This window comes from Gossypium hirsutum, chromosome A05 (assembly GCF_007990345.1).
Source record: "Gossypium hirsutum isolate 1008001.06 chromosome A05, Gossypium_hirsutum_v2.1, whole genome shotgun sequence".
In the NCBI taxonomy this organism is placed as follows: domain Eukaryota; kingdom Viridiplantae; phylum Streptophyta; class Magnoliopsida; order Malvales; family Malvaceae; genus Gossypium; species Gossypium hirsutum.
Window position 1 is genome coordinate 107,928,431 of NC_053428.1, and position 17,563 is coordinate 107,945,993.

General features: G+C 31.9%; 1 protein-coding gene across 5 annotated transcripts in view; it reads right to left on the minus strand.

Moving 5' to 3' along the window:
• The window catches only part of LOC107927572 (uncharacterized), a 48,140-nt gene extending 32,598 nt beyond the window's left edge, over window positions 1-15,542 (minus strand). Inside the window, exons 1-16 of one of the 5 annotated variants that reach the window (XM_016858666.2) lie at window positions 14,852-15,542; window positions 14,662-14,755; window positions 14,508-14,551; window positions 14,231-14,299; window positions 13,172-13,233; window positions 12,643-12,835; window positions 10,618-10,683; window positions 10,437-10,516; window positions 6,362-6,511; window positions 5,189-5,252; window positions 4,359-4,460; window positions 3,974-4,150; window positions 3,770-3,897; window positions 1,205-1,349; window positions 284-376; window positions 54-155 (exon numbers count right to left, since the gene is read on the minus strand). In XM_016858666.2, coding sequence (XP_016714155.2) covers window positions 54-155; window positions 284-376; window positions 1,205-1,349; window positions 3,770-3,897; window positions 3,974-4,150; window positions 4,359-4,460; window positions 5,189-5,252; window positions 6,362-6,511; window positions 10,437-10,516; window positions 10,618-10,683; window positions 12,643-12,835; window positions 13,172-13,233; window positions 14,231-14,299; window positions 14,508-14,551; window positions 14,662-14,755; window positions 14,852-15,139 — 1,857 coding nt within the window. In that variant the 5' untranslated portion in view covers window positions 15,140-15,542. Of the gene's footprint in view, window positions 1-53; window positions 156-283; window positions 377-1,204; window positions 1,350-3,769; window positions 3,898-3,973; window positions 4,151-4,358; window positions 4,461-5,188; window positions 5,253-6,361; window positions 6,512-10,436; window positions 10,517-10,617; window positions 10,684-12,642; window positions 12,836-13,171; window positions 13,234-14,190; window positions 14,300-14,507; window positions 14,555-14,661; window positions 14,756-14,851 lie in introns of those variants that run through there. The other 4 variants (XM_016858664.2, XM_041114465.1, XM_041114462.1 and 1 more) reach the window with 4 other exon arrangements.
• Between the last annotated feature and the right edge of the window lie 2,021 nt (window positions 15,543-17,563).

A 17,563-nucleotide genomic window follows, 5' to 3' on the forward strand; every position in this document is an offset into this window, starting at 1 on the left:
GAACTGTGACTGTAACTGTTAGAGGTCGCAAGATTAATATAAATACATCTTACCCTTTCATGCTGAAATTCAAAGTATTTGATAACAGAGAAAAATTCAATTAAATCCCAGAAAAAAGTTGTTTCATAAGCAACTTCAAGCGACTGAAGCATGACCTGGGCACAAAAGAAAAAAAAAAAAGACTAGTAAAAATAATAAGAGCATTAAAAAAATATCTTAAACAAGGTTTAAACAATCAAGTAGAAAAGGCTTTCCAAATAGCACCAAAAGGGCATAAAATTACTTTCACTGACAATTCAACATCCCGCGTCTGATACAAGTCTACTTGAACTCTGTAAGAGGGCAGATCTTCCCCAACATTTTTCTCTATACAGGACTGAAAACAAACAAATTAAGAAAAAAACATTAAGATAGATACAAAAGAACCTCTAAAATATTGTCATCATAGAACAGAATTACATTGCAGCATCTGAAAACAAAATCCCAATAAATGTTCCACTCACACTATCTTATAACTTGCATGAGGCTTCCCTAATGTTAGCAATGTTAAATAGGTTTCTCTTAACAAATGCTTTTGGGACATGGAAATTCAGATATTTTAGAGGGGATTTTTTTCCTTGGAGGGAGGGAGGTATAAAACCAATAGGAGGCTTGAGTTCATAATGTCATGCAGATGAGTAAGGTTTGTAGTTAAATTTGGAAGTTCTAGTCCCTCTAACTTAATTTTAATGAGTTTAATATCTGCACTCATATTGAAATTTATATAAAATGTTATCATCTTTCCCTTAATGGTGTTAATAGAAGTGCAGGGATTAAATTAACACTGGAATAGAGAGCTAAAACCATCATATTGAGATAACAGAAGGACCAAATTCATACTCCAACCAATGTCTAAATTGCAGATTCTGCCACCTAAAATCCTATTATCAATTCATCACATCTCATAGAAAGAAGGCAACTCAAAACTAGATAAACCCTTGCAGCAAATTTAGTTAAGCTTTTGCTAATAATTCACAAAATTACCATGATATAGAAGAGCATTTAGAAGCTTCACTAACTGCACAAATAGGTTTCTTACATTTATATGATACGTTAACCTAACTCCAGACACCTAGGGACTTCCTTTTAACTAAATACATTCACCATTTTAATCCAGCAAATTATTGGAAGAGCTGAACTGGTATGTAACCATAGAAACACCTACCATTAGTCGAATCACTTGCTCATTGCCTGCATTAACCATCTCTCCTGACTTAACAAAAGCAATTACATTTACCAATTCTTCCTGAAGGTTGCACTTCATAACTGCACCATGGAGATTCAACCTAGCAATATCTTGACACAAATTCCTACAAAAGCAAAGCAACCTAGTTAACGTTTAACTATATGGACCAAAAAGTACAAATGATATTAATAAAAAAAATGCCCAAAACCACTACTTGCTTCAAAGATTAGTGGACAATGTAAACTACAAGTAATGCAACATCAAAAGGAGCAATTAACTAATATAAGTGAAAAAATATGGCAATAGCAGGGTATGGAAATTTTGATAACTGAAAGTAACACCATGTTTCCTGCAATTCTAGAGAAACTATTGCATTAGGTAGTATGCACATCAAAGCATGTTTCCTTTCAATGAAAAAAGCAGCAAAATACAGTAGCAAAAAGGTCATTGCCCACTCACATTTCTACCAAGGCATGGTCCTAGCAGAGACAGCATGGACAAAGTTTCAAGTATTTCATATTTTGTACATGTTGCTTCTTTAAACAATCAAAGATTTGTAACAGTAGTTTTGTATTTTGAAATATTAGTCTCTCAAACACCTGATTCAGTAGGTCTTCTTCATAAGTTTTAAGTTCCATGGGTTTTGCATGTTCTTGTTCCTCAATGATGCACATAAGCTTGTGTTAAGGTCAAGGGTTATGGATCAAATCATCGGACTGTTCACGAAAAATTTCACTTCAATTAAGGGAGCCTTCCCCTTGTTGCGACTTCTACCATGAGAATAACGTATGGAACTCGTTGAAGGGAGCTCCTAACCTTAGAACTAGTCAAATGGAGCTCCTAACCTTAGACTCGTTAGAAAGAGAGTCATAAACCTCTATAAATTAGAATAATTTCTGTCCTATTTTATTACTAAGAATTGTCCCCTAAAATAGAGGTTACATAGGGTTTTATTCTTGTAAACTAAGAAACTAAAATTTACTTGAAGAATAAGAAACTATAGTTAAGGAAACCAAAACTAAGTACTTTTAATTGCAATAAAATACTTTTTTTTAGATAACATCATCAAGATCCTTTATTCTTGGTTCTACACAACATCATCAAGATCCTTTATCTCCAACAAAAATATTTTTTTACATTGGTGCTTGAATGAATATGGTTCATCACAATTGTAGCCCAAACCCTTGTCTCTTAGTTTCACCATCTCTGCACAAGTCAACCTTTTAACAGAAGAGTGATCGCACTACCTACAATTGAAACTATTTCCATCACCTTGTCATTCTCAGAGTTGTTTTTAGCAACAGACAGGGGAACTGTCACTACCATGTTGGTCCCTTTAGTACTCAAGAATGAAATGGGGTTACACTAACTATCAAATGTAGCTCAAGAATATACTCTATGACAACATTCTGATTCTTTGACACAAGTCACATCTATGTTAAAAAAAGTCACTAATTTGGGCTCTTTAATTAAGGCTTAGATTACACTTCTATTTCTTTTCTTAGGTTTCTTGAATATGCTTTTATTTCAGTTGATTCGTTTTATTTTTAAGAATAGATTTCTTTTTTTATGTGATAAGACTGATCCTTATTTAATGGGAGGTAACAAATTGGTATCAAGAGCCAACAATCCTCACCAATGACAAAATAGTAGTTGGCAGAGTGGCGAGCAGAAACATGCAAGAAGCTCGAGTATATACAAAGATAGAAAATATTATTGATCAGATGTTTGATTATTGCAACATGTTGATGAAATTTTTACTGAAACCAAAACCCAAATGTTTGACCAAATGTGTGAAGGAATACATAAATAATTGCTGGTAAAAAGGTCAATAACACTATGATAGATGAACAAGACCGAACCATGGCAACCTCTACCAATCTCTCTCTCTCATCCTATGCATCAAATCCTCCTAAACTCTCAACAAAACCATGGCAAACTCTATCAAATCTATGCTAGGAAAGGCCATTAATTTGGGTTCTTTGATTATGGCTTAGATAACGCTTTTATTTCTTTCCTTGGATTTTTGCGATTATGTTTTCATTTTGAAGCTTTGAAGTGCATAAATAGGGCATCATGTTCTCTAAAAGAAAGAGCCTTATTCTATATATCATAAATTTCACTCTCATTCTTAGCAAATGCAAACTTGAATAACAACAGGTTTCTTAAAGTGATATTAACAATATTCAAATTAAGACTATAATGGACAAATTATAAGATCAGATCATTAATTATGAAGAATTCAGAAGTTACTTGCAACACATCCTTGCCCAATCCAAAGTTAAGATACTTCAAAGCATGAAGTTTTGTTTAAGATTTCAGCCTGGATCTTAACAAACAGATATTGTTATAGTGTCATATGAAGCTAAAGTGCCATACAAATGTACAAGTTTTAATATGGAGAAAGGAATTAACACCAAATTCTTGTGATTACAATATATGATGTAATATATACAACAAATTAACATCAATATATTTTCATGCTAAAGTGAAATCAGTAATATATTTTTAAATCAAAAAAGGCTCAAAGGTAAGCTAACATACATGCTCCATATTGTTGCAGAAATTTCATCTATGCTGAACTCGATTGCCCTTGAGTAAATCTTATCATTTGTATCGGCGTCTATTCCAGACAAAACTGGAGGATAGAACTTAGTTGCCTCGTATATATCCTGTGAAAAAGAGGGGAAGCCATAAGCTTTCTGATCTAAAGCATTTTCAATGAACTACAGCTTTATTAAGAAGTACCTGCACATCTTCATCAGAAACAACACCAGAGAACTGACTAGAGTCATCTGTTCCTCCAGCACCAAGCATACCTCGGGACAACCAATTCAACCATCCTCGAGACTTGCCAGATGACTGACCATCTAGTCTTGACTTCTCAACAGAGAAATTGGCTGTTGACGACTTCAATAAAACTTCCTACCCACCAATATAAATATATATTGACAAAGTGGGAAAAAAACTGTGAGTAAATATATGAAAATTCATAGAACCATGTCAAGTCATGATCAACACATTAAACAGAGTAGAAATATAAACCAAAACTACTAACCATGAGATCTAAGAGGTATTAAATATAGCAACCATTCTGATATAATTGTAAAGCAGTGCATCCAAATATTCATACCTGAAGTTCATGTTCCGCAGCTGTTCTATAACTTAAAATATCATCAATATCAGATTCTTTCTCCATTTGCTCCAAGTCCCGAATTAAAGATTCATCAATCGGCTGGTAACAAATTGGAAAATGTTTTTATGCCAGGAACAAGTGAGTGATTGAGCTACTTTCGAATTGCATAACAATAAATGGAAGTCCATGTGCAAGAACAAAAAAGAAAATTAGGAGGGGAAAAAAACTAAAAGCTTTGAGGTAACGGAACAAAGAGAAATTTGGACATTTCAAATGGTTTTGTTTGTGACTAAAAGATAATGACGACAAGATATTTTAGAAACAAAATTAGTTCCGCCTCACTTACCCCAATACTGAGAAAATCGGATTTGAGGAGAGGGGAAACTGAGAGGAGCTTTGTACCCCTCTCATTCCGTTATTTTAATTAAAAAGGTAGGCAAATGAGGAAAGGGTTTCCCTCTTTCCTAGTGTTCCTTCCCCTCAATCCAAAAATTAGTGTTAGTATTGAGACCATTTTGAATTTTGTGAACATTTTGACAAATTGCAAGGACTGCTGAAGTACTACAACCACAAATGAACCATCACATATATACATAAACTACAAGTTCAACCTAATAGGACCCAAAGGCCATTATTGCAGGCGGAAAAAAGGAAAGGCCAAGAAACACTAAAGTATAACCTATTATGAGCCAAAAAGCGTCTCCCTGAAACTGGTATCAACTACTGAATAATTCAACAACCAAACTAAAAAAAGGTCAGGATGAGAGCTATTGCCGTTTTATGTATTTGTGCATATACAAGGCAACTAAGGTAGAAGAGTAGTTTACCTGGTCTTGTCGAAGAAGCTCTAATTTGGTCTTGTATAAATTAACATACTTTCTGCGATTACTCCTGTGATCACAAAAGAATCTCTTATTCATTTAACATGTCAAAACAAGTAAGAAAAGCGAAACAAATGCCAAATATTTTCCTCCCAACAAATAACAAGAAAATTTTATAATTTAGCTCATATTTGAAGTCAATGTCTATAATTTTAGGAAAATCACACATCCTTTTCTGATTCGACCATAAACTTGACCACACATGACAATCAAATCCTTTTGATAGTTCCTCTCTACAGTTAAATAGCAACTGCCACCTGGACAAGTCAACCATCTATGAACTGAATAAAATTTATCACTAAAACCCAAAATAAAATGCAGAAGTCAAAATAACTAAAAGATGGCATAAAAGCAGTAACCTTTTTCTTTGATTTCCATCCAGCATTTACAATGTTAAAAGTATACTTTGCTACAAGACCTCATATAATAGACTACACCATCCACCCATTTGAAATCAAAACCCAACACCCCATATTAATCAGATGAAATCAACATATAATTGGAGACGGAGATAAAGAAAATCTCATTTGTATTAATTCAATTTTCGGCAACTAACAAAGAACACACAAGAATAGAGACATAAGCTCCTAGTGACTTTATACTTCCAGCTTACATTGGTAGACTAGCAACACCGGGCAGGCATGGCATGTAAAATTCTCTATAACTAGAATGTGACACAAGAGTCTGATTGTTATATACTTATAATATGGTTACTTCAACATTCAAATCAAAACCACATGGACATTTTAGTTATGCAGCCAAACTTCAAGGCAATTTGTGCAAAAAGTGGAAATAAAATTTTCTTTAAAACAAGATCAATCAATTTTATATTAATAACGTAAAAATAATAATAATAAACAACATTCTAACAGGGGAAAAGCTTTCCAACTTCTTGTGTCTAGAGCTTTATATTTGATCTGAGAATTTTTAGTCCCATTAACTTTAAAGGAAAACTATATATCCACAGGAGCAAGCTCAATGCTAAAGCATGATAACCATTAGGCTATTAATCACACAGGGAAAGGAAAGGCAACATCAGAACCATGTCTAATTAATTCCTACTTCAACGTATAGGATGAAGACAGCAAAAAGGTAGCATTATGGTCGAAACAAACTTACAATCGCTGTCCAAGATATCTCCAAGAAGTCTTCTTTAATTTCTCACGAACATCTGATAAAATAGATTCTTGAGCGTAGTGCCACCATAATCTTTGCCAACCATCTTCTTTTCTCGACAAAGGAGAAGACCAAGGACGATAACGTCCATACCTAAGTCAATAACAAGAGATAAAATATTTTAGATAACAAAATTAACAAATAACGACGACAACACCACCACCAACACCAACAGAAGATTACTTGAGCTCTAGATGCTATGAATAAGAGAGCAAGTCAAGACAGAACCTTCCACTGAGAGATATATTAATGATTAGCTAACTCTACAAATATAACAAGCATTCAACAAAACCCCATCAAAAGTAAAAGGAGAAAAAAGACCAAAAGGCTGAGAAACTGATTTGAGGCAAGAAAGTTACAAGACTCTATTCAATTACATGGTTTCACATTATGAATGTTATTCAAATGTATATCATTTAGCATTAAATCTCAAATTCTGCATTTATTATGGTATATAGGGTTTAGCTCATTAGAACTGAGGTTGCTTATTTTTTATAGCTATGGATCAAAAAGCAGTGAAATTCCATCTGAGCTTGTTATTTGCCTCTTCCTTCTATCCCTCCAACCAAGCAATTTCGTCTCCTCTTCTCCTTAAAATTGCTTTGGTCCCAAATTTTGTGTTTTGCGTTGCCAAATCATACTTAGTCACATTCATTAAAGTTATTTGATTAAAAAAAATGCAACAACATTTTTAAAAGTAGAAGCACCCCATCAAAAAGAAAGAAAAAGCTAATCGATCTATCCAATCATCAAGAAACCATAAAAGCTACAAGTAGCCTCAATAGATAACACATAGAGGTAAACCAAAAATTACTTCATCAAAGTCATAACAAGTCCAGCTGCTTAGCTCTTTCATGATGGCAAGCCAAACAGTTTGGAAATAAGGCTCTTATGATTTTTGACACAAGAATTATATAGGTCTACATAATCAATTACTAGAAACTAACCCCAATTATTATGTGCCATTGAAAATGATAACTAACATTGAATTAAATTTTAGATGGAGAACGAAAATAATCCTTCCAAACAAAGAGTGAAATGCAAAAGAATAAAAAAAATAGTTGTCAATAGATTAAAGCCTAAGTGTAGATTTAAAATTCCGAAAAACCAAGATCCTCAATTTTTATCAAAAGTGGCTGAAATTGTAGGCCAACAATTTAAATTTAGACTTAACCTTTAGTTAGCCAAACCCAAAATAAAAGGTTTGTTAAAAAGCCTTAAGCATACATCAAAATTCTAGAACCTTAGCTAATATTTGGCATGCAAAAAGCTAGGCACTTTCCTCAAAATTAAAATAGGAGCAAGGAGATTGTATGTGTGGTTAGGCTCATTCTAGGAAAAACAACTTATCATGATCATCTCCTCCCCTTCAAATGATGGAATGTAGAGCTGCAAAAATGTATTCAAGCATGACAACACCGTCCTGCCCAACCTAACCAAAACCAGACCAAACTCAATTTGAGAAAAGTATACAGCCCAAACTGAAAACATCCATATCCACATAAGCCTAAATCGAAACTAGTCCGTACTTAAATGATCCAAAAGACAAACCTGAAATAATTTTCATGACTCTAAACTCAACAAAATGGACCATAAGTGACCTAAAACTAAATAATCAGAGCACCTAACTAAATGACACAGTCCCAAAACGACCAAAATTCTCTTTGATCAGAAATGTCTCAACATGCCCGATTGCCACCTCCAATGGAATGTGATTCCTCATGGGATTTGGTAAAGTTACTTTCTACTGTTCAGGTAAAGTGAAGGCTGTTTATTGTGACAAAATTGCCATTCAACCTACCTCCCTATCCAACCTTGCCGCCACCCTTTTCTTCACATCTTTTAATTCAAACCTACAACCACAGTCATATACCTATACTCAACATCTGCAGTTCTTTTTCTGCCAGAAAATGCAGACCATGTCAAAAACCTGCGTCAAGACCAAATAAATCTTCATTCTCTGAAATCCTGACTCGCTTTGGCATGGGCTTTAGAGCTTTCATTGAATTTTATAACGGTTCATGTAGCTTTGAGGATTAGAGATTGGTGGAGGTTTTACTTGGTTAGCATGCTCAAGGCAGTATTGGAATTGGTATTAGTAGCTCCTTCCTTTAGCCAGTATTGCAGTGCCATGAAACTTCTTTTTGCCTAGAAAATTCTAGTAAATTTTCCCAGCAAGAAAGAGAAAAAGAAAGAAATAAATAATATGGATTTTTTCAGATTTTTTGGCCATTCTACTCCAATCAATTCATATTTTTCAAAATTAAAAAAATGGCTAAATTATGTAAAAATAGAAATCTAGTAATTTTTAGCGCATAATAATCTTAATGTCCATTTACAAATAACTTTTTACTATGAGATTTTCTCCAAAAAACAATTATCATTAACAATTGATCACAAAGTTGATATATTTTCTTAAGAGGATGCCTATAATTTAAGATGTGTAGTTTATTCTCATTTGAATGGGTAGAGATAGTTTAAAACTTTCTTAGAACTTTGCTAGTAAAGCACCTAATCAACTAGACATGCCAGTCTGACCTTCCCAAGATTTTAATCAATACTTTCTCGTGCCTATGATACATAGTAATGTTATCTTCCCAACAATTTAATACCAATCAAATGCATCCCCCTCAAACCAAAATAAGAGAAGGTACCAAATGGCCACTTAATTTCATACAAAAAAAGGTGTTCTAGGACCTTTAATTGGTTTCTATCTCGAAGTTTGAATAGATGAGCATCAACTGCCAAAAATTAAAAAAATATATCATCTTTCTCAAATGGATATTACCTAAAGCAAGTATTGACTCTTTTCTATTGATAATTACTATTCTGCCAAAAAGCTATTCTCAAAAACATATATAGCAAGTAAATAAAGGCAAGTTGAAAATTGCAAAGCAGCACTTAACAAAACTAGAAAAAATTCCAGGCAACATTGTGCAAAACAAGACTTGGAGGTATGACCAAGTATAAATCAAGTGAGAGAGAGTGAAGAAAATTTTGGAAATTTAGGCTTTTATGATAATAGGAGGATTTAGAAATGAAATAAAACTGAAACAAATTAAATTTTATCAACACGAAAGGAATTTGATTTAGGTTGCAGAGTATACTTTGATGGAAGAGGTTTCTTTTTTCTGAACAGTCCTTATAGCAAGAAAGGAGAAGATAAATAAGGTAAATGAAAGAGAAAGACACTACTCATAAATCAATACTAGAATTCGACACACCCACTATGTGAATGAAAATTTTATTAATTTTAAATTATAAAACGTGATTTAAAGAAAAGGAAATAAAATGGGTGCATAGCTTAAAAATTAAAAAAAAAAAGGGGAAGTTAAGCAGTAAAAATATGGAAAGACAGCCGAGTAGTATGAGGTAGGAAACTCTCAAGTATGGTAGCATTTTAGGAGTAGATAGTATTTCAAGAAAACATGAGTTTCTATTAAATTAATAGACATAAATATTCCTGAATTAAATTCATTATTTTAATTTTTATTTTCAATTTTACGTAAATTACCAAGTTGGTGTCACTTAGACTCATCACACATTTACACCAACTTAGTTAAGAGTTCTAATAATAGTATAAATATAATTTCATTGATCAAATTATATTAATATCTACATCAATTCCTGGACTTCTAATCCTGCATGAAATAGTCTAAAGGAAATGAAACTAGCAGAACAAAGAACCGACTTTAACTCTAAGCAAATATACTCCTACAATAATCTAAAATCAGCAAATAAGGAATTAAAATTACAGTTCCGATCAAACAAATGAAATTAGAAAATGACCAAGTAGAATAGGGTGAAATTATAAATATGAAATTTCCTATGGTTGTACCACGATCATAGTCAAACTAAGTGAGTTCGTAGAAATTATAAATATGAAAACAACAAAAATTCTTCTTCCAAAGGAGTATCACCAAGCCACAGTAAGAACTAGGAAAATCACTGAAATTATAGGAAAAACTTTGAAATTAAGTTTGCATATAAATGACAGAGAATGAAAAATCTAACTTACTTCTCCCTTAACTGACTTGTAGATAAGTAATCTGAAAGCACCAAGATTTGCTGCAGCTGAATCTCATTCAAAGACACAACCTTAAAGAATTTAAGAACCCAAATTACAAATCGAATATCATTCAAAATAAAGGGTTGACGAAATTATAAAGTACTAATAATTGGTGAGGAGGAAAACTGACCAAACAGGTCATTTTAGCACTGATAGAATACTGCAGCAAATCATTAAGTTTTTCTGATCTGTTCACCTGCATAACCAAAAAGAAGTATGATAGAAAATTCTAAAGTAAATAGTACAAATTCAATGAAAACTTGTAACTCGTATATATGTATATATAGACACATAAATGCATGCACATACAAATTTCCTCAAGTTCAAGAACAATACTTTTCTTCAAGAAACAAGGATATTTATTATCGAAAAATGCATTCTTAAACCACAAATAACTGTTACTAAGAAGGCACAAAAAATCCCCAGCTTAAGTAAGAGCAATATTGGATAAAGCAGAGTAACAATTTAAACGAATAAATCCCCCAGTTTCCTATCACCCTACACAAGTGTAGGCGGCAGCATTCAACTCTGAAAATATATCTAGGTTGATATTCCATCACCATTTAACCACCAAAACTCCATGTAAGGACCAATATCTTCTCCTTAAAAAAATGTTTGGTAAACAGGCATCCAACTTCTTTTTCCTTCAGGGAAAATTTAGTACATATAAAACTATAAACATTGGATGACTACTTATATGTAATTTGAGAAAGAAGCAAGAAGTCTCCCTAATCCCACTTTATCTATATTCTATATCCACATTTCAAAACCTTCATAAAATAAAACCCAGAACAGTTTATGTTAACTTGTCAATCTTCTGGCCATGGTATTTAATAACCATATTTCTCTTTCTATAAATGATAGTCTGTACAGTGTATCTTTTTTGAACTTTTACAATATCCCTGAGGACTTTTTATTGAAATTTGCATGACATTTCTGAGGATTACGGAAATCGGTTTCTTATGCTATCCTCTCAAAACTCATGAAGTACATTTATCGCTTATTTTGGATCTGAATGCAGCGGCACTGAATCAGAAGATTAAGGCTAGGCAACAAGGTAACTACAGTTAAGCCAAGCCTAAACTAGATACAGCTGCACCAAATTTTCATGAAATTATGCAGTTACAGTTATTGGTTTCAATGGCAACCACTCAAAGCTTGTTAAACAAGACCACTGACTGTTTTGGTTTTAAACACAACAATATAGAGCCAAAAGATAAGGGTTAGGGAAAAACTTGATAAGCTTCTATCAAGCTTAGCAAAAGCAGGTTTTTTAAATCTAAATATTAAGTTGAATACAAGCAGCAACATTGAGACATGCTAAGCTCTTAACATGCAAGCACATGCCATGGTTCATTTGCAGCTCTACCCGACAAGGTTAAATTAAATTTAGACCTTCTAAAAAAACCACCCTCCTGAAAATGAGAGTTTTTATCCAAGAGACATAAGCACATAACTTTTAAACTCATAACCTATCTTTTTCACTTAAATCTACAAAATGCTTCTGCCCTTACCATCAATAAACTGAAACCAGAAAACAAATGTTCAAAATTAACATAATGCTTTTTGGAAAACAATAGAAGGCAATTCTTATAGCTCCTTATCCCACCCACCATCCAAGAAAACAGAATAAAGTTTTTCCTTTTTGTTTTATCATCTTGTGGAATGCTGTAATTAACTTAACAGTCATCTAATTCAGGGACAGATTTTAAAACAGAATTAGACTTCTTGAAAACTGGGAAAAGAAACAAGGTCCACCTAGGCCCTTCAAGATGCTGGCATGCTTCACATGATGCCCACATTAAGGATGCAAGTAAAACACAAGGCATAGGCAGAGAGAGAGTTACAGAATAATAAAATCACTATATGTTAACTGATTTTAGTCATAAAAGAGACTAATAGAACAAAAGAGTCTTGTTATCACAAGCAAAGATCAACAAAAATCCTGAAGAGAAAAGTTCATAAAAGATATAACTATGATTGCCTTAAAGCAGCTCCCTAGCTTTGCTACAGACTACTCCTTTTCTTTTCAGCAGATATAGAGATATATAGAAATCCCCAACCAATACCTACATTACATAGAGACTACAAAGAAATTCAAACAGGAATAAATCTTGAGCAGAAGAACTAAAAAGCTCAAATAAAATTTGCATACCAAAAGAGACAGTGATACATTGAATGGCTCTACTATATGTTCAGACTTATCACCAACACGGTGTGAATTGAACCAGGATTCAGAACCCCCAGTATTGCTCAAGCTCAAATCCTTGGCAGCATCCTTGCAGATGCTACAATAAATTTCCAAACCTTCAACCTCCACAACTTTGCTCACCTGACCCATTCTCAGCCTGCATTATAAGGTAAGAAAATTTTTATTTGAAATTAGAGCTAATTACATATCAAGATAAGAATCAATATTTGGACTTAATTTTTGCAAAACTTATGAAAAAGTGAAAGAAAACAAAATGCAAATTAAATTTGCCATTGGTTAGTGGTACTTCACAAAATTAATGCAGAACAAGGTAAATTTCACATGTAAGCCAAGCCACAACAATTATTGCCATTAAGTTGAAGAAATTCGAATAACTTACTTCTTCATGTCCCTATGACAAAGTGGAAGAGAGTGTGTGTCTGTGAAAATTAAAATGAAAATCAAGAACATTATAGTAGACATAAGAAATTACCCAACCGAATTTTGCTTTAACATTGTCAAGCTAGAGAATCTTAAACCAAATGAAACCTGCTCCTGCAAAAACATTTAAGTAAATAAATGTTTTAAAATTTTAAATCAAATAAGTTGCATAATAACATAACAAAGAGAAATGTTAATCTAAAACGTAAAAACAATTTAATGCCAATTTTTAAAGAAATTACATATGGTTCTAAAATTCAAAACAGGGACTCCTGAAAGCATTCAGACGTTAAATCAAATAAGTTGCATAACAACATAACAAAGAGAAATGTTAATATAAAACGTAAAAACAATTTAATGCCAATTTTTAAAGAAATTACATATGGTTCTAAAATTCAAAACAGGGACTCCTGAAAGCAGTCAGACGTTAAATCAAATAAGTTGCATAATAACATAACAAAGAGAAATGTTATTATAAAACCTAAAAACAATTTAATGCCAATTTTTAAAGAAATTACATATGATTCTAAAATTCAAAACAGGGACTCCTCAAAGCATCCATACGTTATTAAGCCTCCGCTCAGCCTATGCATATAAACATAAACAACCCAAGCTTTAAGCTTAATTTATCAAAGATCTCTAAATTCCACCTCCCTCACTTCATTAGTAATTACCCTTTATTGCAGTCAGACACAAATAAAGACAATAGTTATTATAGATGATCAAGTTAGTGGTTCACAAGGAAAATCTACAAGGGTTCCCTGGCTTACTAAGTCTACTTGCATCCCTAGAATAGATCGTGATTAGCATGCAAGTAGACATCCATCTTCTTTAATTTCTATTTCTTGTAATAAATGGTAAAGTCCTAGAGCTAGAATCACCAAAAAGAAAAGAAAAGGGACAATAAAGTACAAAAAAGAAAACGACAGATAGAAGCAATGCCAACAGACATAAAAATAATCTTAAAAACAAATGCAAACAACACAAACAAATGTAAGTAACTTAAATAGTAATAGTTGCAAAGCATCAGATTTATTATAATAAATGGAAAAAAAAAAAAACAAGAGTTACCATAGAAGAAGCATAAGGCAGGAGAAGATGGTATGCTTACTGAATTTGATTGCAAATCACTGTAAAAAACATGGAAATTTCTAATGGACACCTGGATATTCTCAAGAACCTAGAAGGAAAAATGAATTGTCATGAGTATAGAATAGAATACATTCAAAAGTCAGAGCAGTGTATTTGCAACATGCAGAAACAGAACCAGCGGCAACAGAGGGAGCAATTAATCCTCAAGAAACATACAATGAAATTCAACAATAAATTTATAAGCACAAATATTGAACAAAGAGGCAACAAAGAAAGGGTTCCAAAAAATGGATTACCTTTGTGGTAACAAAGGGAATGAATGACCACCCTCCTTTATTATCTGCTGAAGTTTACAAAAATAGATTAATATATAACCATCATTGAACTTAAGACATCACATGTTACAATTAGCTCTAGAAATTCAAAAGTATATGGAGATATATAACTAACCACAAACACGTCTAGATAGTTTAGCAAGCTCCGCAGCAGCAAGCTTAGCCTTCTTGCCAGCCAGTTCTCTTGTTTCGATTGCATCCATTCTCCACTGCCACAGTGAATCAATTACATTAGAGTTGTTCTTCTTTTCTTTTCTTTTTTTAAATTCAAAGGAATGAAGTAAGAAAAAAAAAAGAAAGAATACCTCATGATCATCCCTGGGTGATACAGAAAAGAAAACATTTTCCAAAGCAATAAGAATGGGTTCACCTCCAATCAAACTCCAGGGAACCTTAATGCTGAGTCTCCCAACTCGACCTTGCTTCAGAGCAAAAGGCAATTGCAGATAATCAAAGGCTTCGAGAATGAGGTCTATGTCCTTCAATTCAACCTCGATATTCCAAAGAGTGACCTTCACTTGGTCCCTTGAGAAATCCTTCACATATCGGCCAAGATATCCTAGTAGCACCTGATGAACCACTCTTTCCAGCATTTTTCCCCTCTTGCTTTCAAATTAAAACTGATTTTTTTTTCTAAAATGGCTCCAAATTCATTGACGTAAAGCCCAAATATGAAATAATAGTAGAATAAAGTTGGAAGTTTGGATCTGTTTTCCTTTACCTACAAAAAAGTGCATGATGCATCACATAAAACCCTAAAACCTAGAATTCAGTAAAAATGCCCTCTACTATTTTCTATTGCTTTATAAACACCCGCAAAAATGATGGAGAACATAGGCCATGGCGGCCCATCGTTGTTATTTAACGTGAAGTCTCAGGGCAGATGACCGCCCTCGCCAAAATTTGCCGACACCGTCCGAACCAGCTAAATTGCCAAATTCATTTTATTTTTGATTAACATTTAAATGGTTTGTTGGGTTAACAATTTTGGATATCAAACCAATTATATAGCTTTTATATATATCTCAAACCCGATTTTCATACCCATTTCCATTTTCAATTAAACTATTCAATTAATTATTTAAATATAAAATTAGCCTATTTCTATTTAAGAATTTTAATATTTTCATATTAGTTTTTATTAGTTTCTAACACCACATGCATTAAATGTGACTCTACTCGTTTAATTTTTAAATAAAATATTTTAAATTATTATAATTCATTTTTAAGTTTATTCTTTGAATTGTTAAATATAATAAACCGTGAATACTCTCTGTAACGACAAGTAAAGATTTTCTGAAATGAATAATGAAAATTCTCAGTAAAAAGAAAAAAATTTGTAATTAAAGAATATATTCTTTAGAAAAATAATAGTATGAAAAAGGAATAGTTGTAATAATTTTATTATAAAGATACGCGAGTCTTCTACAAAAAAAATCATTTTGTAATGAAAGGCTGACTCAGTATTTAATTTCGAAGTTCTTTTGAAAAATTTTCAACATACTCATCAATGACTAATAAGACAAAACAATAGAAAGTTCAGTAATCTTTTTTCTAGAAAAATCTTTTAAGATCAATAAAGAATAGTTTAGAAAACACTTCTATTGCAACAAAAATAAACAAAAAAATTAGTTTAAAAATTATAACAATGAAAAAGAAAGTAGTCTCCAAAAAATATTACAAATGTCACCTTCCGAAAACCAAGTTAGTAGAATCAGTATTAGATTATAAGCTCGAGAGCAAAATTGAGTTTAATATCATAGAAATTAAGATAGGATAAAATAATTAATTAAATAATAATGGTAATAATGAAATAATTGGATTATTCGCATAGGTTAGCAGGGACTAAATGGAAATAGTGGTTAAATTAGAGGTTAAATGTATAAATTAAGACTAATAGTTAAAAAGGGAAGAAGTTGGAGAAGACTTTGAGGATAAATAACCCAATTTTTAAAGAAGTTGGTTGGTTAAAAAGGCCACCCATCGTCCTTTTTCTTTTTCTTTTTTTCTTTCCTTAGCATTCTTCATTTTAAAAATTTGTTAGATCTAGATTGGAAATTTTCTCTAAAAAACTATTGCTATCTTTTATATTTTCTTGGCATCCAAATACCCTCTGCTTCTTTAATTTTGTAAGAAAATTATTCTTTCTTTTTCAATTTCTCACCTAAACTTAGCTAAGTTTTGTTCAATTAGTACAAATTCGTGGAGTTTTTCAAACTAAAGGTAAATCTATTATTTTCTTATGTATTAATTTTTTTATTAGGTGTCTTTAATTTGAATTTTCATAGATTTAGATAAGAAAATTGAAGATCCATGATTTTAAAGTTATCTTTTGCATAAAAATGATTGATCTCGTAATAAAGAGCTAAGAGATGTTTTTAAAATGATTTTTAATATATTTTGACGAGATTAAGGGGTTTACAAATTCAGTTTAATGAAATCTTTAAGTAATTACATGAATTAAATAGTTTTCTTTTGAGAATGAAAATGAACAAAGATTTTTAAAAAAAATTATTAATTAAAGAAATTGAGTAAAGTAAAACATCTAGATCTGTAATTAAACTTTAGTTAGGGGTTAAGAGGTAGAAATTAAAGATTTAATTAAGTTAAAAAAATAAGAAGATGAAATTAAGCAAATTTGACTGTATGAAATAAGTCTAATAAGTACATGTGGGTGTAGAGTTGTTATATTAACACAAATAAAGTAAGCTAAGGGTCTGTTTGATTGGCAGTAAAATATTTTCCGTAAAATGATTTCTGAAAAATGTTTTACTTTTCTGTAAAATGACTTACTGGAAAATATTTTCTGGTATTTGATTGAATCTGTGTAAAATATTTTCTGCTGTTTGACAGATTTCCTGAAAATATTTTCCGGAAAAGTTATTTTTTACATATATTAATATATATTAATAAATTTTTATATTTTAAATTGTTTTTACATATATTGCAATGATTTATTTATAATAATACTCAATAATAAGCTACAATATTGATCGTTATAAATTTAAAAAAATATT